This window comes from Prionailurus bengalensis, chromosome E4 (assembly GCF_016509475.1).
Source record: "Prionailurus bengalensis isolate Pbe53 chromosome E4, Fcat_Pben_1.1_paternal_pri, whole genome shotgun sequence".
Taxonomy (NCBI): Eukaryota; Metazoa; Chordata; class Mammalia; order Carnivora; family Felidae; genus Prionailurus; species Prionailurus bengalensis.
The window spans coordinates 11,914,017-11,937,056 of record NC_057360.1 but is presented as its reverse complement, the minus strand read 5'-3'; the positions used below and the strand labels follow the sequence as shown (position 1 = coordinate 11,937,056).

Below are 23,040 nucleotides of genomic sequence, written 5' to 3'. Positions count from 1 at the left end.
AATCCACTCACCTCTTATCCTCGCTCGCAGTCCTCGCTTTGATGACGAAATTAGTGGATGATATTACAGAAACTTCTTTATGACATGGGGCCAAAAGCTTGTGACCCTTAGGAAGTCTTGGTCTCATGCTCCAGATGTGCATCCTCTGGGCACATACACTCCGGAGGAGCAGGGTGAGGGGTGGGGGTGGTGAGGAGAGGGGCTACAGGCTTGGTCAGTGGCATATGGGGATTTCAGACGGAGGGCGGGGCAAGGTGAACGCTCTTGCTAGCAGGGCAGAAACTGAGTAAGTAACCCAAAGCTAGACTGTCCAATCAAACTAAGGCAAAATGCATATGGGGAGCCAAGCGTCTTAAAGAGCCAATCCACGAAGAAGTTTGAAGGGAGCAGTAAGAAGTTCAGAACAGAGGGAGTGGCCTGAGCCAAAGTCCAGGCATTTGCTGCAGTTTTCAATTTCAGTGCCCAGAGCCACTGCTCTGACAAGTCTGAGAGAGATTTGACTAAGCCAGCTGGAAGCAAACACTGCCACAGTGGTCAGGGTCCTCACCACATTTCCTTACACTCAAGAGTCATTTGACCACCTTCTCTGATAGGTGATCGTAGATAGGAGGATGGCTTCTCTGCGGTCTGTTCATATGGCTTCAGATGACTGGCAGCTGGGAATTATCTGAATGGGCAGGTGCCATGGAAATCATTCAAAATGGGGAGTTACTCCGCTTTCTTTGCATAATTTCATCTTGGCAGCGAATCTGTCATAGTTCTGGGCCAGCGCTGTCCAGTTTGAAATTATGCATGAGCCACAAATGCGATTTAAACTTTTCTGATGGCCATATGAAAAAATGAAGAGAAATACATCCCAAATGTGATCATTTCAACATATAACCAATATAAAAATTGATGAGGTTTGCTTTCTTTATTTCATATACTAAGTCTCTGAAATCTGGTGTATATTTTACCCTTTGAGCACATCTCCATCCAGATTTTCCACCTTTCAAGTGCTCAGTGGCCCCTGTCACTACTGGCTACTATATTATAGAGCTTTCGACCATTGAGAAGAGCCTCTTGAATGAAATACAAACTAAAAACATGTGTCAGTTCTTCAGTAAATATTTAAGGGTTCACTAGTGCTAGGCCTCATACTAGGATCAGGGCTAGGCTGGTAAACCAGGCAGATGTGGGCCGTGTCCTCAAAGAAATCAAGCCTGGGATTTTATTACCATGCCTAGAATCTAGGAAAAGATACTGCCTAAAGCTGTGTCCCTTTGAAAGATAATGAAGATGTGTGAACTCAATCCCTGCCTGAAAACTATAGATTATCTCAGTGCTAAGAGGGCACAATACAAGTTGCAAATGTACTAAATATGCATGACTTTTAGGGACATTACTTCTTATTCACTAACTCATGTGTCAAGATGACTTTCTTATATTATGCTTTCCTTCCAGGTGAAATTAGTCTAGATAATATTCTAAATTGACGTTTAGAATATCTTTCAAAGCAGACCGTGGAAAACAAAGTATCTGATACACACTTGACAATGAAGAAGTCAACATGAATGAAAAGCTTTGTCTTTTTTTTAAATTTTTTTTTCAACGTTTTTTTAATTTATTTTTGGGACAGAGAGAGACAGAGCATGAACGGGGGAGGGGCAGAGAGCGAGGGAGACACAGAATCAGAAACAGGCTCCAGCTCTGAGCCATCCATCCGCCCAGAGCCTGACACGGGGCTCGAACTCACGGACCGCGAGATCGTGACCTGGCTGAAGTCAGACCCTTAACCGACTGCGCCACCCAGGCGCCCCGAAAAGCTTTGTCTTTATCGGAAATTTCTCCCTTGGCTAACTTAGGAAATTAAGTTCTCATTTGGGAAATCTGACTTTGATCTTCTAGTCACATGTTAGACCTGGTGAAGCTTATCTCAGATGATCACTGCTTTGACACAACCAAGTTAACATTAGGACATTAATCCCAGGTATAATTAGACACATGTCCTTTTGTTGGCGGAGGCCTGCGTGTTAACAGATTTTACTCTTTCAGCTATCAATGGCTATGTGCCTGAGAGTATACCCACGCTAGGATTCTGCTTTGATGACACTGTCCAGTGGCACTTCTGCAGTGTAGGGACCCAGGATGACATTTTGACCATTCACTTCACTGGGCACTCATTCGTCTATGGAAAGAGACATGAGGACACCTTGACGCTCTTCCCCATGCGTGGGGAATCTGTGACCGTCACAATGGATAATGTTGGTAAGAGCCTAGACACTTGGAGAGGCATCTCTGATCTCTAAAGGTCTGCTGCAGCTCTCCAGACTCCCACAGTTCGTGGGTTTATCTTTCTGATCCCTTTCAGGCTTTCCTTTCAGTATTTCTCATGATTTCTATTGGGTGGAATTAATTACTTAAAGGGTCCAGTCGCTTAATGTGGGTTCCATTTATCCTTCTCTGGGCTAAGTGAGAAGTAAAGACACAACAGCAAAGAGATAAGCCATGACTTAGAGGAGGAAGTGTGAACATTCAGCCACAAAAGAGCATTTCTTTTATAAAAAAAAAAAACCTTTTCAGGTTTTGTTTAATGTTTATTCATTTTTGAGAGACAGAGTGTGAGCAGGGGAGGGGCAGAAGGAGAGGGAGACACAGAATCTGAAGCAGGCTCCAGGCTCCGAGCTATCAGCACAGCCCGACGCCGAGCTCAAACCCACGAACCGGGAGATCATGGCCTGTGCCAAAATTGGATACTCAACTGACTGAGCCACCCAGGCGCCCCTACCTTTTTTAATTTAGTTTTTTTTTAATATATATAATTTATTATTCAAATTGGTTTCCATACAACACCCAGCACTCATCCCAACAGGTGCCCTCCTCAATGCCCATCACCCACCTGGGGAGGAGGGGAGCCAGGCATGGGTGTGGTGGTAGGTCAGGGGCTCAGTCTGCAGTTGGAGAAAGTGATTCCCTTTTTTAGTTTTTAAAGATAGTCATTCCACCATGCAGTAGTGACCATCAGATACAGTGCCTTAGAGGCTGGCCTCAAAGCCAGCAGCGCCGTGGAAAGCACGTGGGCTTTGGAGTTGTTCAGATGCGTTCTGGCATTCAGTATGGACAAGTGACTTGACCTCACTGAGCCTCCATGTTTTCATCTGAAAAACACAATAACAACACTTTACAGAGTTGCTCTGACCATTAATTGTAATATCCTAGCACTCGGCAGACACCCAACGAGCGCTAACTATTGGAGACTCTCCAGGAAATCTGTACGCCAGCAAATAATAGCATTTCAAAGAGATTCAAAGTTTCCCTGGGCCCACCCAAATCATTTATCACTTAGAAATATCTATATGTCTCTTATTTGTTGGGGTGAACATCATCATCCTCCCCTCACACCAATTCACAATATGTGCAGCTAACAGGATGGTTATGGTATTCAAAGCCCATTTTATTCTTCATTCATCCTTTTTATATATATTCTAAAATAGTGATTCTCAAACTCTCTATGCTAACTCTTTTATCCCTAATCTCCACTGACCAATCCTTTGGGCCGATACTGATCACATGCTTGGATGTCACAGCAATGTCAAATTGCTAACAGGCTTTCTAAACACCTTAGACCAACTTATCTCCTTCTGTCACTGTGGAACACTAATCAACAGTTCACGGATCAGTGGTGGCCCACAGACCATGCTGGATTGTCCCTGCCTGAAGTTCATTGAAAATCATCTGCCACAATGGATCCTAGTGTTTTTCTATATTTTTCGGGACTTAGAGCTCTGTTTTCTCTGTCTCTCTTCTGTAGGAACGTGGATATTAACTACAGTGAATTCCAGTCCCAGAAGCAAGAACCTAAGGCTGCGATTCAGGGACGTTAAGTGTATCTGGGATGAAGACGACGATTCATATGAGATTATATATGAACCTCCGGCATCTACAGCCATGACTACACGGAAAATGCGTGATTCTTCAGAAAACAGAGGTGAAGAGGACGATGCTGACTATGATTACCAGGAAAACCTGGCTTCATGGTTAGGAATTAGGTCATTCAGAAATTCATCACTGAATCAGGAGGAAGAGGAGTTTAATCTTACTGCCCTAGCTCTGGAGAACTACTCTGAGTTCATTCCTTCAAGTACTGATCCAGCTATTCGTTCAAATTCTTCTTTCCTGAGTAGCATTAGCAGGCTTATTGTCCATAACTTTGCAGGACCTCACAAAACACTTCCTCGCCCAGAAGCCACCACAGCTGGTCCCCCCTTGGGACGCATTGGCTTGGACAAGAAATCAGTTCTCAACTCTTCCACAGAAGAACATTCCAGCCCTTATTCTGAAGACTCCATGGAGGATCCTCTCCCATCAGATATCACAGGGATAAGCCTTCTTCCGCTCGATGCAGATGGTTTCAGGAATCAAAAACATGCTAAGCACAATGGATCCAAGAAAGGAAGAGACCACACAACAAAGCATGGGATCTCCCAGGTGGGACTTTCAGCATATAAAACTGGGAGACATTTAAGACAAGGCAACTCTTCTCCTTCCAGAACGGGAGCCTGGGAAGACCTTCCCGGTGATCTGTTACTCTTAAGACAAAAGAACCCATCAAAGATTTTGAATGGGAAATGGCATCCGGCTTCTGAGAAAGGTAGTTATGAAATAGTCCAAGATGCTGATGAAGACACAGCTGCCACTAAGCTGCTGAGCAGCCCTCAGAATGCCTCGAGGACTTTGGGAAAAAGCAGCCCTTTCACAAACAAAGACAGAAAGCAGAGTGGCCACCCCCCATTTTCTGGAATTAGAAAGAAATTTCTGCAAGAAAGACAGGATGGAGGAAATGGTAGATTGAAGAAAAGCCCTTTTTTCATTAAAACACGAAAAAAGAAAAAGGAAGAGAAGCTTGCACACCATATTCCTCTATCTCCAAGGGGCTTTCATCCTCTAAGAAAGGCTAATACCACATTTTCAGACAGGAGACTTAATCACTCATTGTTATTCCATAAATCCAAGGAAACACCTTTTTATCCCACAGACCTCAATCAGACATTCCCCTCTGTGAATCTTAGCCTGATAGCCTCACTTCCTAACCATAATCAGAATCCCCCAAATGACACCAGTCAGACAAGCTTCCCTTCAGATCTTTATCAGACAATAACCCCAGAAGAACGCTATCAAACATTCCCTATTCAAGACTCTGATCAAATGCACTCCACTACAGAGTCTAGTCACGGATCTCTCCCAGAGCCTGGCCAGATGCTCAACTATGACCTAAGGAACAAGTCCTTCCCTACTGACATTGCTCAGATGTTCCCTTCCTTGGAGCCTGAAGCCTGGCAGACAACCATCTCTGCAGATCTCAGTCAACCAACCCTTTCCCCAGACCTCAGCCAGACAGCTGTTACCCCAGACCTTGGCCAGATGCCCCTTTCCCCAGACCTCAGCCAGGAGCCTCTCTTATCAGACCTCAGCCAGATGGCCCTTTCTCCAGACCACAGACAAACAACCCTTTCTCCAGACCTCAGCCAGACAGATGTTTCCCCAGACCTCAGTGAGATAACCATTTCCCCAGATCTCATAAAGATGAACCTTCCCCCAGACCTCAGCCAGATGCCCTTCTTCCCAGACCTCAGCCAGGAGACTCTCTCATCAGACCTCGGCCAGATGCCTCTTTCCCCAGACCTCAGCCAGGAGACCCTCTCATCAGATGTTGGCCAAACAACCCTTTCTCCAGATACCAGCCAGACAACACTCTCTCAAGACCTTGGTCAGATACCCCTTTCCCCAGACATTAGTCAAACAGCCCTTTCTCCTGATCTCAAGCAGACATCATCTCCTCCAGACCTTGATCAGACATCCAACACCTCTGAATTTAGTCATTCATTGCTTCTTCCGGAATTTGGTCAGACTTCCCCTTCTCCAGACCTTAGTCAGGTGCCATCTCCTCCACTATCTTCTACAGTAAATAACACTTTTATACCAAGGGAACTTAACCCACCAGTTGTAATAGGCCTCAGTGGAAATGATGGAGATTACATTGAGATTATTCCAAGGCAGAAGGAAGAGAGCAGTGAAGAAATCATTGATGACATTAATTACGTGGCCTATGATGACCCTTACCAAACTGATGTTAGGACAGACATTAACTCTTCCAGAAATCCCGACAAAATTGCAGCATGGTATCTCCGCAGCAACAATGGAAACAAGAAATATTATTACATTGCTGCTGAAGAACTATCCTGGGATTATTCAAAATTTGCTCAAAGGTTTGGCCAAATTTTCTCCGTTGATTTTCTCATTTTTCCACTACTGCTAAAAAGATTACAATAGTCTTGAGGAGATAATTCTGGGCAAATTATACTAATTCTGGGAAAATTTAATTCCCCTATTGCAATTTGTCCTATACAATTTCCTTTGTCAATTCTATGATTAACCTCTCTGTATTACATGACATTTGGACAATATAAGAACAATCACTGTAAGAAGTCTGTGATATTCTCTAGAGAAGCTCCCTCCTCTCTTCTTTCATCACTCATGTTCCTACCTCCTTTTCTTGCCCAAGTGCAGAGCCCAGCCTATCCATAGCTATCTGCTAATCTGGCTAATCAGAAGGAACCTCCTTTTGCATTTGTTTACAGAAAAACACATCTTTTAGTTGTTTGCTGATCATATAAAGTGTATAGCATCTTGGTGAAGTTTAATTCAAATTACATGAGATTCCAGTGGCAGAGGCCAAAGATATAAACCAGCTTAGAAACAAAAAGGCAAGTTTATACCTTCAACTGAGGCAGTCATAAACAATGATTTCTTTTGCTTTAAATTTGAATTTTAACTTGGCTTATAGAATGAGTGCTTACTCTCTCCTAAGCATTGTGCTAAGTGTTGAGACTATAAAATAGAATATAAACATACATGACTCCTGCCCTCATGGAACTTGCATCTAGTTGGGCAGGTAGATAAGAATCAAATGCTCACATAAATAAGTGTAAAATACAACTATGCTAAAGACCAAAAAGGAAAGGCAGATACACGGTGATACGGTGATATGAGAATTCAGCAACCTGACACTGAACATTCTAGATAGAGAGAATAGCATAATGAGGCCATGAGGAAGGAGGAAGCCTGAAGTATCTGTAGCTGGAGCTCAAGAAGGGGGTGAGTGTAAGAAAACATTGGGCTCACTCTACAAAGACCAGATGCCACTAGGCTTTGGGAAGAATTTTGGTGTTTATCCAAAGAGCGTTGAGAAGCCCTTCAAAAGCTTTAGCCATTCTTAGCTTCATAGATTATGTCAGTTCCTTTCCTGGACCTTGTTACTTTCATCTTTTAAATGAAGGAGGTACACCAAATGTCTCCCAAGATCCTCTTCTGCTTTAACATTTCAGCTTCCAGCCATTCTTCAACCAGAGATGCAATTATGTAAGTGGCCTGACTTACAACAGAGGGTTCCTAAGGGATCTATATATGTTTTTAAAACGGTTTTCAATTCAATTCTGCTTAAGGATGGAAAGCCATATTGGGCTGGACTCTGGACTTGGCCTGTATTCTGGGATGACAATATAGAGAAAGAAGAGGTTGGGGGCAGGGGGGACAAGGGGCAAGTCTTAGCCAGCAATAGTGGGAGAATCACAGCTTGGTGACCATGCTCACACCACGTCTAATATATAGTTCACAGATTTTATAAAAGCTAACAACTACACTGAAAATCAAAAGCCAAAGTGTAGAGTAAGCAAACACAATATATGGTATGGCTCACAGAAATTATTTCATTAATCTGATGCCTGGCATTTCCATATTAGAACTCTGTTAGCTTAAAACACAGTTTCACATGACTTCCTATTTAAATGTAGCTCCCACTGCTATATGAGAATAATTTATCTAGGGATTTCTAAGAGAGGCCCTGAAAGAGTAAGATTTAGGGTGTTTCCAAAGCAGAAAGGGATAGAACCAGGTCCTTCAAAATCTTACGTCCCATTCCAGATATGCAACCCATGTTTATGGAACTCACAGCTGCTTTGCTGATCCCCATGTTTCTGTGAAACTATGCTTAGGGTCTGGAAGGATGGGGTCAGTGGTGTAGGAAGACCAGGAGGAAGACAAGAGTGGGATTCTCTGTTGATGGATTGTGGTGCATGACAAATTCTATGACATTGATGGATGAGCTTTCGGCCTGTTTCCATAGGCTTGAGAAATGTAAGAGTCAGTGAGAAAATCTGATGTGCTCTGGCCCCAGACTGAGCTGGTGAACTATGTGAGGAATGATGCGATTTAACAACAGCAAACACAAGAAGGGTGGCTACTTTCATTCACAGGGGTGACCATTGTCAACTGACAGCCCCAAGCTGCCAATCCCATTGCATGGCTTTGTCTGCTTCTGATATTAAAATCTGCTATGTGACTATATGATTATAATTATTCATTCATTAATACATTAAACAAAAGTTGATCCAGTGCCTGTCATGTGTCAGATGATTTGCCAGGCACTGGAAATTAAATAATGAGCAGACTTGGCACAATCCCTGACCTCATGGGACTTTCACTCTAGTGTCAGAGTCAGATTTTAATAGATAATATCACAAATAAATGATATATACTGTACTGTACATAACAGAGAAATTTAAGAATACTACAGCAATATACTATATACACTATGGTAATACTGTGAACACTTAGAGAATAATATAGACAGATTTCACCTACTCTAAAGGATCATAGGAGCCCTTACCGAAGAAATGATACATGAGCTGGGATCAGAAGGATATTTACTGGCTTAAGTTTTTACTCATTTATAGTTTCATTCATTTGTTCATTAAGTATTTATTAAATATCTCTGCTAGACACTATATTCAGAAGCAGGGATAATTCCTCCAGTTCTTCAATGGTCTTTCATTTGTTCTTTTAAACAAACACTATTATTATTGTTGTTGTTGTTATTATTTCAGTGAAGTAGATAATGAAGACATTGACGATGTTCCAGAGAACACCGTATACAAGAAAGTGGTCTTTCGAAAGTATCTTGATGGCTCTTTTACCAAACGTGATCCTACGGGGGAGCTTGAAGCTCATCTCGGCATTCTTGGTCCTGTTATTAGAGCTGAAGTGGATGATGTCATCCAAGTAAGTCATCTTTTGAGCATTGTTAAGATCGTCAGAAGAATTTCCACAAGCACCAGGGGGTTGTAACAGTGAAAGGGGCAGGAGGGCTATGGGTAATTTATTTACTTTCCAAAATGAACAAATAATAACACATCTTTTCAGAGACTGCTTGCCAAGTACAGTAAAACCTTAGATTGCAAGTAACTTGTTCTGCAAGCGTTCCACAGGACGAGCAAACATTTCTAATAAATTTGAACTTGATAAATGAGTGATATCTTGCAATATGAGTAGTACATGACGCCGAACGTCACATGATCACAACTGAGTCAATGGTTCTTAAAATTCACTTTGACATACGAGTGCTTTGGATGACAAGCACGTTTCCGGAACCAATTATTTTTGCAAACCACGGTTTTACTGTCGTTTGATAATCTTCAAGAAAAAAAATGATCTCATGATTTTATTTCCCCTTCTGCTGAGCTCCCATTCATCACTGCAAGGGTCAGTTCTGTTTTCCCTAAGAAACTTTTTTTGCCACCCCAACCTCTCCTGCACATTCAGCCGAATAGCTCCTTCCTGGCATTCCCATGAACCCCATTCATACTTTGTTTACAACACTTTTGATCTCCAGATTTTTTAGTTTATTTATTTTGAGACAGAGAGAGGGTGAGCAGGGGAGAGGAACAGAGAGAGGGAGAGAGAGAGAATCCCGAGCAGATTCTGTGCTGTCAGTGCAGAGCCCAACGCAGAGCTGGATCTAATGAACCGTGAGATCGTGACCTGAGTCAAAATTAAGAGTCGGTTGCTTAACTGACTGGGCCCTCCCTGTGCCCTGGGTCTCCAGATTTTTAACTTGAATCCATATGTGCATGTATCTCTTCATCAGGAGGTTGAAAGCTTATTGTTAGCAAGACCCAAACTTCATTCATCTCCACATCTGCAGCACCTATTGTGATCATTTCATTTGAACATAATGTCAGTACTTTTGCTTAGCAGAAGAATAAACATGTTTTGGTATTTCTAGGGCAAACTACTTGGGCCCTATTTCATAGGATATTGTAAAAATCAGGTGAAATAATATATATGTGACTTTGAACCTGCATGCAATTAATATATTCTACTGTATATAGACCTAGGTCTAATTCAATAGCCATCTACTTGGGCCTATAATAATGACATTCTTTAATTTGGATTTTTGTTGATCTTAAGTACATTTGTGGACCATTCCTTTTTCTAGGTTCGTTTTAAAAATTTAGCATCCAGACCATATTCTCTTCATGCCCATGGGCTTTCCTATGAAAAGTCATCAGAGGGAAAGTCTTATGAAGATGATTCTCCTGAATGGTTTAAGGAAGATAATGTTGTTCAGCCGAACAGCAGTTATACATATGTATGGCACGCCACTCCAAGGTCGGGGCCAGAAAACCCTGGCTCTGCCTGCCGGGCTTGGGCCTACTACTCAGCAGTGAACCCGGTAGGTACATCCATTAAAATTTCTGTCATTCCCCTAACCCTATAACTTGAGTCCACCAAATGGAAGGGTCAGCTTGATCTCCTGTTAGATGTCTGTCCTGTTTTCCATGAGGAATGTGTGAGGATTGTGGCCAGTCGTCTACAGCCACTTGTGTTCAGAGGTCAGCGAGAGAGAAGCAAGTGTTCAGGAAGGGCAGTGGGGATTACTTAAATTGTTGAACCTGGTTAGAGTGACTACGTTTGCAGAGGAAGACGTTTATTTGCAATGTCCTCGAGCAAGTATTAGCTTTCTTTAGCTCTGCCTTTATGAAACAGCTACAAAATCAAGACTCGTTCGTTTGGGGCATGGGAGAGAGAGAGAGCACAGACTTCGAGTTCAACCCTCCTGTCACTTCCTGCATGGGCCTAGGAAAATTACTTGACCTCTCTCAGCCTCAGTTTCCAAAAGTTAAAAATGAGAAAACAGTAGATAGCACACAATAGGCACTTGGTAATATTTGTTCAGTAAATGAGTTTCTTTGTATTTAATATACAGGATTGTTGTCTGAATTAAATAAGACACTACAGGCAAAGTGTTTTGTGTATTGGCAGATGCTCAATAAATAGTGATTATAATAGTGTTGATATTGTCACTAATTGCAACATTATCATGACTGCCATGCTGAGATAAAGGATTCATCAGAGGAAGGGAATATGAATGCCACAGTATTTGATAATGATACCTAGGTTTAGTAAGCTATTCCTTTATAATCTTCCAACTCAGAGCCCCTGAAGTTTCCTTTTCTGTATCATCAGAGGAAATCCTGCAAGAGAGCGAAATATGTGCAATTTGTCCCTACTGTCTTCCAGGAAAAAGATATCCATTCTGGCTTGATAGGTCCCCTTCTGATCTGCCAAAAAGGAGTACTTCATAAGGAGAGCAACACGCCCGTGGACATGAGAGAATTTGTCTTACTCTTTATGGTCTTTGACGAAAGGAAGAGCTGGTACTATGAAAAGAAACCCCAGTCTCCCAGGGCTTGGAAGCTGTCATCCTCCGAAGAAAAAACCTCCCACGAGTTTCATGGTATCGTCTTCTGACTTTGATCTAATCTCTGACTGATCTGATTAGATCTCTTTGATCTAATCCCTGGGTGCACGTGATTCCTGCCCTCGGTCTTCATAAGATTAGACATGAGGTGCTTCTAAAGAGGTGCTTCCGATGTCGCCCAGCAGGTGGCGCTGCAGGTGAAGGGGACAGAGAAGTCTGAAAGCTAGCGCAGGAGCCCGCAGAACTGACCCAACCAGCCAACATGGAGCCAGTGTGCGTCAGTCTATGGTAGCTTAGGGATTAGCACTATTCTGCAGTGTAAGCAGTTAATGAACCTGTTCCTTGATCTAAAGGAACAACCATGTATCTAGAAGAAGTGATCACTCATGTGTACTTTCTAAATAAGAACATGACAGTTCCAGCCCTCAGCACTTCCCAGGTGGCATCGGAAGCATCTAGAACAAAATGAGATAGGAAACTGGGTAGTTGGGTCACAGGAGAATCATGGCAAGAGAGCATTGCTGGGGGTGGGGGGAAAGGGGTGAGTGGGAAAAGCAAATGTGCTCTGAACTCCATTCAGGAATTTTGTCTGTAAATTGTCACTGAATTAAACCTTGGTTTGTGAGCATAATTTGTCCCGGAAACATGCTTGTCATCCAGAGCACTCGTATATCAAAGCGAATTTCAAGAACCATTGGCTCAGTTGTGGTCATGTGATGTTCGGCATCACGTACGACGCATATTGCCAGACAACACTCATTTATCAAGTTAAAACTTATTAGAAATGTTTACTCCTCTTGCGGAACACTCGCAGAGCAAGTTACTCGCAATCCAAGGTTTTACTATAGTTTTAGAGAAAGGCAGAATTTAGAATTAGGTGAAAAACAAAGAGAATGACTTGGGGATTAGAAAAATAAATGAAGACTGAGAAGCCCTGCTTTTAGAGTTTGATGAATGGAGGGAATTGCTGTAAGGTTTCTCATCAGGATGGATCTGTGCTTTGGGCATGGGTAGGTCATTCCATGAAACAGGAAAGGAGAAGGTTGCTTGAGGAATAAAAAAAAAGACTTATATACCACATCCACTTCAGGGCCACCACCACCCCTCCCCCAGCCAGTCGCCACGGCTAAGTAGGTGTATTCTGTCTCCCCTAGCCCATTTACACACTCAGGCTGCCCTTCTGATCTGATCTCACCCGTATAAACGCTTGCGGGTAGAGGAAGGTGAACAGCATAATTTATGATCTGCTCCAAAACCCTACCCTCTGACTGCTTATCACACAAAGAAGTTAAAAAGATTCTCTTAAGCTTTCTAGAAGAGTGTCAATGGAAAGCTGACCAATAACTCTGGGCGGAGCTTCCTTTTCTCTTCTAGCATTTCTAGGTTTTTCAGCTTAGGCTACTTGGTGTTGCGGGTGGCAAACACACGCTTCTGAAAACCTCCCAAGCTGGTGGGAACGCAATGGCTGCAGACTCAGATAGGCTTGTCAGCTGGCTGTCCCCTTTCCTGTTCAGTACCCTTGAGCCACTGCTTCCGATTCCTCAAAGAAAGAGTAAAATGCATCCGGGATAGTTTAGTTTGAAATGTACTCTGTAATTTGGTAATCCCATGGCATAGTATTGATCAGGGTATTTGGTAAGCAGACCGCCCGAGTTCCCAGCCTCAGACTCAGCACCTGGCCTGTGCAGTGCGTGCTTGGAACTAAGTGGTGAAACAGGGAGTAAATGAAGGAATTCTATTACTCAGTTCAATTTATCAAACGTTTACTGAGCACCTGCTATGTTGAGAGACTTCATTCCACATCCTGATGTAATGATTTAGCAATGCTGACCCAATAATTGCTTGAGACACGTTTCACTCTTAGGAGATCTATTTCCTGCACAGGTGAGGGGGTTAGGCCTGGTGTGAGGAGTAGGAAGATAGGTACTCTTTACTTGATGTAACCTTAAGGGTGCCAAAATGACCTCAACTCCTTTTGCTCCCAAAATTCACTCGCTCAGGTCCTGAAGTCCCATATAGTTCTTTTTACTTTGGAAAAACACTACTAATAAAAACTTCCCTCACTTCAATCTCAGCTAAATGCATGGTAGCCCAGAGCTTTATCAGTGAAATTTTGTATTATTTTTTAAGGTGATCAAATTTGCGAAGTGCTTTAAACACACACACACACACACACACACACACACACACACACACACACTTCACTGAGGGAGAGTGGATGAAGCCTGAGAACCCCAGACATTTAAGCTGGGAAGAGGGCAGAGGAGCTATCATACAAATGAGACAATAGACATGAACCCTTATGGTCTGCCTTCCTAATTTTGCCTGAAACTCTATCTCTGAATTTAGGAGGCCTCAGGGTGATGCGCTGTGTGTGCTCTCAGTCTTTTTCCTTTAACCACTGGAGTTCACCTATCTGGCTCGTGTTAGTCTTTCTGTTTTGGTAGTGCAGGAAAATGTCAAGGATAAGTGAGTGGAGCCCAGGGAAGAAGTGTGAGGTCCAGGGTGAAGAGTGAGAAGCCACATGAGAAGCTGCTGTGGGCTGGCATGAGGAGGAGCTAGAGGGCCCGTCTTAGCCTCCCTCTGGTAGCAGGACACACAGGGGTCCAGACGGGTGGAGTGATAAGAAGATGGGTGGTGAACAGGACGCCTCCTACTTCCTCACCAGCCCCTCTGCCGTGTACATGGATTTCTAATCGATTGCACCTCTGTCCTTGCAGCCATTAATGGGATGATTTACAGCTTGCCTGGCCTGAGAATGTATGAGCAAGAGTGGGTGAGGTTGCACCTGCTGAACATGGGCGGCTCCCGAGACATTCATGTGGTTCACTTTCACGGCCAGACCTTGCTGGAAAACGGCACCCAACAGCACCAGCTAGGGGTCTGGCCCCTTCTGCCTGGTAAAGATCTGCACGCTGTAAAGAGGTCCCGGATGGAAAAAATGGCTAGGGAAGGCGATCTCGGCAACGTAACTGTCCCTCATTCCGTCCTGTGCATTTGCTTCCTAAGGGTCAGGAGTGGGTTCTGGCACAGATCCTGGGCACAGCCATTTCCCCAAACTGCAGACAGAGTATGACAAAGTCAGCCAGTGTAGGCACTGGGTGCAGCTCCCCACAGGCTCAGCTCGGTTCTACGGAGATGTTACGTCTGAGGCAGTTTTTTCCAAACCGCACTGTGTCACGTAGGCCAGGTCTTAAACAGATTACAAAATGAATCCCACAGGGCTCAGGCTGCTTTAGCAGCTTTCTGTCGGGAAGGAGATTAAAAACTTACTAGGGTTTTGGGATTCTTGCATCCGTGAATTCTGTTCCGCACACTCTGACCCTGATACCTTTGGGCAAGTGACTACAGGAATCTTAATCTTAAACTGACTCATGAGGCTGTTGGGGCAGTGCCGGGGGGGAGGGGGGAGTGCTTTTAAGGATTATAAAAGCTAAAAAATAAGAGGGGTATTTAGAGCTTTCATGTACAAAGTAATGAAAAGGCTTAAACAAACCAACCATCACAAAGGATTTTTATGTGCCAGTGAGTTGTTTTATAGGCATATCTGTGCATTGCAGGGGTGTGAGTGCCAGGGACCCTGATTCTCAAACTGCAATAGGCATAGTGAAATTCTAGGAAGCCGGTTAAAACATAAATGCTAAGGCAGAGATTTTGCTTCTGGAGACTTTGATGTCAGACAAGGGCCCAGGACTCTGCATTTTTAACAAGCAGCCTTGCTTCCACAAATGCTCTGAGAAGCTAGGCAGGGCAGTCAGTCCTTTGCCAGAACTTTGGTTGGGAAGTTCCTATGTGGGTCAGCCTCAGTTAGGCACAGAAGTCCAAACAGGACTGGTTTGGTTAAAGGTGGGGGGAAAGAGTGTTCTTGGTTGGTTTGTTCAAGCCAGTGGCTCACTAATGGAGCTATGAAGACCCACTTTATTAAAATCAGGGACAGAGGGGATTAGGTCAAACTTCTGGCTTTTTACCAAATGTAAATTACCAGATCCATCATCCTTCCCTTGAGCCTGAGAAGCTGGAATTGGCTGGCCCATCCAAATCTTCAAATCTAAATATCTCCGTTGGAGAGTGGAAAGCTGGAATCTTTTTTCGTGTGTTAGAGGAGGACCATCAGCTATTAATTTTTATTCGCCATCTGAGAAATAGTCACGAATTACAGTCAGCAGAATTCAAGTGTAAACTGGCAATGAGTAGCATTGAAATAACAGAGTGGGTAATCAGAGGTTTCAGAAACACCCTTCAGTGATTTTCTGAGTCAGTTTATGTGTATCTCTATCCAGCTATGTAAACCTAATAGAAAATTTGAAAACATGGGAGATAGATGTTTTATTTTTATTTTTCTTATGTAAAAAAAGAAACACTAGTGAAATGAAGGGAGAGGAAGGAAACACATACAATATTCCTGAGGCCCAATAATGAGTCATTCAAGGCCGCTTTAATACTTAAGACTGTGAAGCTGTGTTGTATGTGGGTTAGCTTGTGACATTAAATGTAGATCAGTAAAAGTTACTTTCTAGTAAGGCATGCTGGAGATTTTTTAAAGTCTGGGCCAATTAACTTTTAGTAATGTGTGTGTGTTGTTTTGTTTCATTTTTAAAAAATTTTTTTCAATGTTTATTTTTGAGAGACAGAGAGAGACAGAGCATGAGCAGGGGAAGGGCAGAGAGAGAGGGAGACACAGAATCCGAAGCAGGCTCCAGGCTCTGAGCCATCAGCACAGAGCCTGATGTGGGGCTTGAACTCATGAACAATGAGATCATGACCTGAGCCGAATCGGACACTTAACTGACTGAGCCACCCAGGCGCCCCTGTTTTGTTTCGTTTTTATCTGTTTGTTACAACTCTAGCCCTGCCTAAAGAGAAATGGATAATTCATAAGTTCTTTTCTAAAACTCTTTGTGATGCAGGGATTTTAGGATTCTTTGACAGCTGTCGACTAATGTTAACTTTTAATCTTTGGGTATGTAATGTCATGCTTCACTTTCTATTTTAGGTTCATTTAAAACTCTTGAAATGAAGGCATCAAAATCCGGTTGGTGGCTCCTTGACACAGAGGTTGGAGAAAACCAGAGAGCTGGGATGCAGACACCTTTTCTCATCATAGACAGAGGTACACTCTGAGCTCCTTGGGATGTTTCTAGAAGGACAGTCCCTGCTAGAATATTATTAACTTTTAAGTTCGAAATACTCAACTCTGGGACTTCTGCATGACAGAGGTAAAATCTGTAGCAGTAGCTGCTTGTATTCTGACCCGTGGTCTGATTATACTGCAAACATCAGTCTTCTAGGAACCTTAAACCACATGCTTCAGCCCAAAGGCATGCCTTTCAATTGGGGAACCAGTATAAAGCGTCTTCCTTCATGACATGTGATTCATGGGAAAGTGAGTGGAAGAATTTTTCCAGACTCCTAGAGCAGAGGAGGGAAAAGATACCAGGAATTAAACAATGACTAGGATAGTCTCTGAACTTGGCATTTCAGTATTTGAGAAACAGTTCCCATATGTCCATCCATGCAGCCAGCCAGCCAGCCAGCATTTATTAGGTACCTGTCGAGTACCAAGCACTGTGTCCACATCCAGGTATCTCAGTGGCTGGTATTTTCTTTTGTGATCAGAATGTAAATAGCTCTGTAACTTTCGGTCCAACGTTTGGGAACATAGACTTATAAGGGTAGTACGCAATGTTGTAAAATGGCTTTATTTTAAGATACAAGCAGATGGAAATCAGTTTAAGACTAACTGCATTTCAGGACGTCAGTGGTTTTCCTCTAGGGTATCACTATTTCTGTTAGAGCACCAGTCTTGCGAGTACATTCACCTGTTATGATCCAACATATTTAGGTCAGTGCCACATAAGGTAGGTGAAACTATTGAATCACTGACCCACCGGAGGTATAATCTCTAGCCACGAAATTTTACTTTGTTAATATGTATTTTCTAAGCAAAAATTATTCATTGTTCTGTTTTTTTGTAGAATGTAAGATGCCAATGGGACTAAGCACTGGTATCATAGCTGATTCACAGATCAGGGCTTCTGGGCATTGGGGTAAGTAGTAGCATCATAGCCTTTGAAAGGCACCTCCCATAACTGTGCAGTATACAGCCTGAAAAACCATCCGTGATAACCCTGCCTGTTGAATCTATGGATCATTGCTTGTCTCCAGGCTTTTCTCTACACAGGAAAGCACCTCTATCTTAAGGCACTCATCTGGTAGAGGAAGGAGCAAAAAACCTGTTGGCATTCCTTCATCACTGCCTCCCTCCCTGGTGTATAATGTTCCTAAGGAGTCTCTCCCCCTGGAGACCAAGAGCTAGGGGTCCTCAGAATCTCTACAAGGCAGTACAGCCTCTCAGCAGGGATTGAGCGAGGAGTGGATCTCTCTCTCTCTCTCAGAGAGAATCTTAAGCCGGTTCCATACCTAGCACAGAGCCTGATGCAGGGCTTGATACCCACAAACTGTGAGATCATGACCTGAACAGAAATCAAGAGTCAGATACAACCAACTGAGCCACCCAAGCACCCCCTTTCTTTCTTTTTTCTTTTCCTTTCTTTCTTTTTCTCTTTCTTTCTTTTTCTTCCTTCATTTCTTTCTTTCTTCCTTTCTTTTTCTTTTTCTTTCTTTCTTTCTTTCTTTCTTTTTCTTTCTTTTTTTGTTTTCTCCTTCCTTCTTTCCTTCCTTCCTTCCTTCCTTCCTTCCTTCCTTCCTTCCTTCCTTCCTTCTTTCCTTCTGATCCCATACTCTTGTGACCATGTGCCCATTTCCAAAACTCTCCACATTCATCCCCATTCCACATTTGATCACAAATGAGATATTCCAGCCAGATTCCCAAGGTCTATTGGCCACATGCCATACTGCCCTCTAATAGGGCCGTTTGCTGTGCTAACCATTCATCTATTCAGAAACTCTGCTGATCACCCACTTTGTGTCAGGATCTCCTTCTAAATTGCCTCACTCTGCCTCAAAGCACTTCCCAAGATGAAGACGTCAGTTGCAAGGGATCACGAGCTTCCCATAATCCCTCCCATGTCCTCCGCTTAGGCAAGGCACACTCAGCAGCAACCACACCAACATAGCTGAGAAAAGATAAACACAACCTGCATGCAAGAAAGGGGGTGGGTGGTGGTTGACACCAACCAAGCACAGACCTGAAGCCGAGATTTCATAATCATGAACTGACTTAGTAGCTGAGGCCTGTGACAACTGCCTGGTTGCCTAACTTTAATAGAGGCTCCTGCAGAGATCTGGTTTTCCACGGGGACTAAACTTACTTGGGAAATTTCTAGTTGTATGTTTTGGGTTTTTTTTAAGTTCAGAATAAATTTTGTTCTCTTTTGAATTTAGGTTATTGGGAGCCCAAACTAGCAAGATTAAACAATGGTGGATCATATAATGCTTGGATCACAGAAAAGCCTTCAGAAGTTGACCTTAAACCTTGGATCCAGGTATATCTTATTAACCTGATAGTATTTAGTGTGCTATAATAATAAAATGACAGTGATTTCATATTTCTATTTCTTGTTATTGCAGTGTTTTAGGCACTATTATAAGTGCTTTACATATTCAAAATGAACCCTATAAAGTTAGTTCTAGCGTTATCCTAGATACCCTTTTTACAGATGAAAAAAACAAAGAAACGGAGGGACTGATTAACTTCCAAAAATCACACACAGCTAGTAAGTGGTCAAACTTGGATTCAAATCCAGGTACTCTGTGCTCAAATATGGATTGTATCTAGCCAGTTTATTAGTTTGCTGACTTAGGTGCTGGCTTTTTAGTTCTAAAGAAAGCTGGTTACACAATGAATTAAGGAAGGTGATATGTGAGTTGTCGACAAGGACAGATCTGCTTAATGGCTTTGCTCTGTTGCAGGTTGACATGCAGAGGGAAGTGGTCCTCACAGGGATCCAGACCCAAGGTGCCAAACACTATCTGAAGTCCTACTACACCATGGAGTTCTATGTGGCCTACAGCTCTGACCAGACAAACTGGCAGATCTTCAAAGGGAACAGCACAAGGAACGTGATGGTCTGTGGACAGTTTCTTTCCAAGTCTCAAGACTCATCCTAGGATTACTAGGCTACTATGCCTATGACTATGTCTTTTTAAAAAATACCTTTCTGGGTGGTAGAAATACAAATGGCTTTCTTAGGGCTTTATGAAAGAAAGTGGCAAAATCATGGGTCTGTTATACAAATTAAAGGGATAAGACTGATTTATGGAACTTCAAAACTCCACACACACACAAAAATCACTTTTCGATCAAACTAAATACCCATGCTTCTCAGATTGGGACATGGTGTAGGGCATTTAATCTGGTTTTGTGCCTTAAGGAGCTCATGCTTCTTAAGCTTGGAGCTTGGCCTCCAAGTTTTGATAACACTAACTTTTACATTTTATTTTGTTCTTTGTTTCAGTGTACTTGAAGGAAATAGCAGCTCTGAGCAGTGTGCTTTTCGGAATTGTTTTTTTTTTTTTTGTTTTTTTGTTTTTTTGCTACCCTGCCTTCGGAGTGACAGTCCCCTGCTGGGTCTTTCAGAGGCTCAGCGGGATTATTCCCAATAACCCGTATGTACCAGCCCTAACTCTTCTCTTCCTCCCTAACCCCCTTGCCAAAGAAAGTTATCAGAATGTAAGGCGTCAGTCTGCCATTATGCTGATAACTTTGAACCTGTTTCATTTTTCCTGTAAATCACTTACCATTTTACTAGTTTGTATATTATTATTAGCTATCCCTGGTAATAAATTATTTGCACTATACCTTAGAACAGATCATGAAAATCTCAAATTATCGTCCCTACTGATCAGTTTTGGAAAGAGAACACAGGTTACAGTTAGAGTTCATAGCTGAAAGACTTTTGCCCTTATACTTATGAGGAACATTGGTGTGCGGTATTAATTTTTTTTTGTACTTTTTTTCTGGTTTTGGTATCAGAGTAATACTGGCTTCATAAAATAATTTGGGAAGCATGTTCTGTTTTCTGGGAGAGATTTTCTAGCATTGGTGTTAATTCTTTAAATATTTGTAGTATTCAGCAGTGAAACTATAGGGGCCTAGAGATTTTTTTTCCATGAACTTGTAAATTACAAATCCAACTTCTTTAGTAGGTACAGGCTGTTCAAATTACCTATTTCATATTGGGTGAGTTAGATAGTGTTTTTCAAGAAACTGATCTATTTCCTCTAGGCTGTTAAATTTATGTGTGTAGAGTTGTTTGCAGTATACTCTTATTATCCTTTTGATGTCTGCAGATCTATAGTGATATTGCCTGTTGAATTTGATGTTGGTAATATTCACCTCTTCTCTTTTTGCTTTGTCAGTCTTGCTAGATGTTTGCCTTTTTTTTTTTTTATCTTTTCAAAGAATTGATTCTGTTTCCTTGTGTTTATCTGTTTTTCTGTTTTCAGTCTTGCGGCTCTTATCTCCTGTGTTAGCTGGCTCTTTCCTTGCTGGCTCTTTCCAGCCTCTTTCCAAGTCCAGGTTCTCTACTAAAGGGAAGCTCCCCTTTGCTGTTGGGTGGGGATGGGATAGTGTCCACTGATACGACGGTGGTGGGAGTCTTGTTAGGAGCTGGCGGGGATCAAAGTCCTGGATTCCTATTTGCCCTTCTCTGACACAATCCCAGTGAGGGTGCTGGGGTGCCTCATTACAATCTCATGAGCATGGAAGTCTAGGCTCCCCACTTGGCCTTTGATGCTGTGAGTAGAGGAAGGGCCATGATGTTTTCTATAATGCTGAGCTGGACATAGATCAGTTATCATCTGAGAATTTTCTGTCTTGCTGAGCTGCTCTTTCCTGGGCCTGTGGCTAGAGAAAGCAGGTTTTCATTGGGACTTTTTTTTTTTTTTTTTTTTTTGGCTGCACCCATTGGTGTTTCTTGGTTGCTGGCTTCTTTGCTTCCCAGTCTGAGGCATATGAGGTAACAATAAAACCAAGGGAGCCCACCGCCATGTTGCTCCTTGGGTCCCAAGGACCCTAGCCAGTCTGCCTTCTTCTCTCCCCCTCTCCGAGGCTCCTTATGTTTTAGTAGTACTCAGCAGAAGGAACGAGGCAAAATATGTCTACCTCATCTTCCTGAAGTGATCTCCAATTATTTTTTTATTAAAAAAAATTTTTTTAACGTTTTTATTTATTTTTGAGACAGAGAGAGACAGAGCATGAGCAGGGGAGGGGCAGGGAGAGAGGGAGACACAGAATCTGAAGCAGGCTCCAGACTCTGAGCTGTCAGCACAGAGCCTGATGCAGGGCTCGAACTCACAGAGTGTGAGATCATGACCTGAGCTGAAGTCGGACGCTCCACCGACTGAGCCACCCAGGCGCCCCTCCAATTATTTTTTTTAAAACCAAGAGACTTAATTCAGGTCACATGAAAACTGAAAATGACAATATTAATTTAATCCAGAATTTTATTACAAAATCACTTTATAGAGAATTGTTACATAACTAAGCCTTCCTCTTTTTTTCCTCTAGTATTTTGATGGCAATTCAGATGCCTCTACAATAAAAGACAATCAGTTTGACCCACCCATCGTGGCTAGATATATTAGGATCTCTCCAACCAGATCCTACAATAGAGCTGCCCTTCGCTTGGAGCTACAAGGCTGTGAGGTTAACGGTAAGGAACTAAGATGCATTGTTGTCCAACCACCAGGCAGAGAATCAAGTAGATATGGAAGAATGGCTAGAACTTTTAGTTCTCTTCAATCACTTGGGTGCCTAGAAAAACCTTGGCGAAACCGGTTCTGCTCAGGTGAACTCTCATTGTGATCTGGGCCAAAACTGGTTCTACCAGCCAAAGGGCAGGCACCATCTCTGAACAGTGCCAGGATGGCATGGGCACCGCCCTGACCCTGCGAGGAAGGGCCCTAGCTTAGAATGACTGCATCAGCCCATTTCAATAAGAACTAAGGTTCAGACTAGGCCTGACTCTTCCATAGTTCTCCAGGTCACCCAGATTTTATTTATTTTTTTTTTAATTTTTTTTTCAACGTTTATTTATTTTTGGGACAGAGAGAGACAGAGCATGAACGGGGGAGGGGCAGAGAGAGAGGGAGACACAGAATCAGAAACAGGCTCCAGGCTCCGAGCCATCAGCCCAGAGCCCGACGCGGGGCTCGAACCCACGGACCGCGAGATCGTGACCTGGCTGAAGTCGGACGCTCAACCGACTGCACCACCCAGGCGCCCCCAGGTCACCCAGATTTTAATGCAGTAGAAGAACATAGCAACATTACTGGCATATATTAGATGTTCGATGAATGTTTTCAACGAATCTAAACTCCTTGTCAACCTCCTGAAACTCTGATTGAACTCTTCATTCTCTTTGGCACCCAATGTAGGCGCTCAAGCTCTTTCTCTGTAAGCTGCTGTTTTTCAAGGGATGTAATGTGACCTGTGGTATAAATAAATCCAGGTACTCACAAATGGCCATAATAAAATTCTACCATGTGGAACAAAGATG

The 23,040-nt window shown here is 42.8% G+C and overlaps 1 protein-coding gene across 1 annotated transcript in view; it reads left to right on the top strand.

The window, feature by feature from the left end:
* F5 (coagulation factor V) overlaps positions 1–23,040 on the top strand; it is a 76,206-nt gene that overhangs the window by 46,216 nt on the left and 6,950 nt on the right. The window contains exons 12-22 of the mRNA XM_043567951.1: positions 2,035–2,247; positions 3,791–6,245; positions 8,922–9,096; positions 10,313–10,549; positions 11,398–11,614; positions 14,299–14,478; positions 16,572–16,688; positions 17,554–17,625; positions 18,923–19,023; positions 19,451–19,606; positions 22,050–22,194. Coding sequence (XP_043423886.1) covers positions 2,035–2,247; positions 3,791–6,245; positions 8,922–9,096; positions 10,313–10,549; positions 11,398–11,614; positions 14,299–14,478; positions 16,572–16,688; positions 17,554–17,625; positions 18,923–19,023; positions 19,451–19,606; positions 22,050–22,194 — 4,068 coding nt within the window. The remainder of the gene's footprint in view (positions 1–2,034; positions 2,248–3,790; positions 6,246–8,921; positions 9,097–10,312; positions 10,550–11,397; positions 11,615–14,298; positions 14,479–16,571; positions 16,689–17,553; positions 17,626–18,922; positions 19,024–19,450; positions 19,607–22,049; positions 22,195–23,040) is intronic.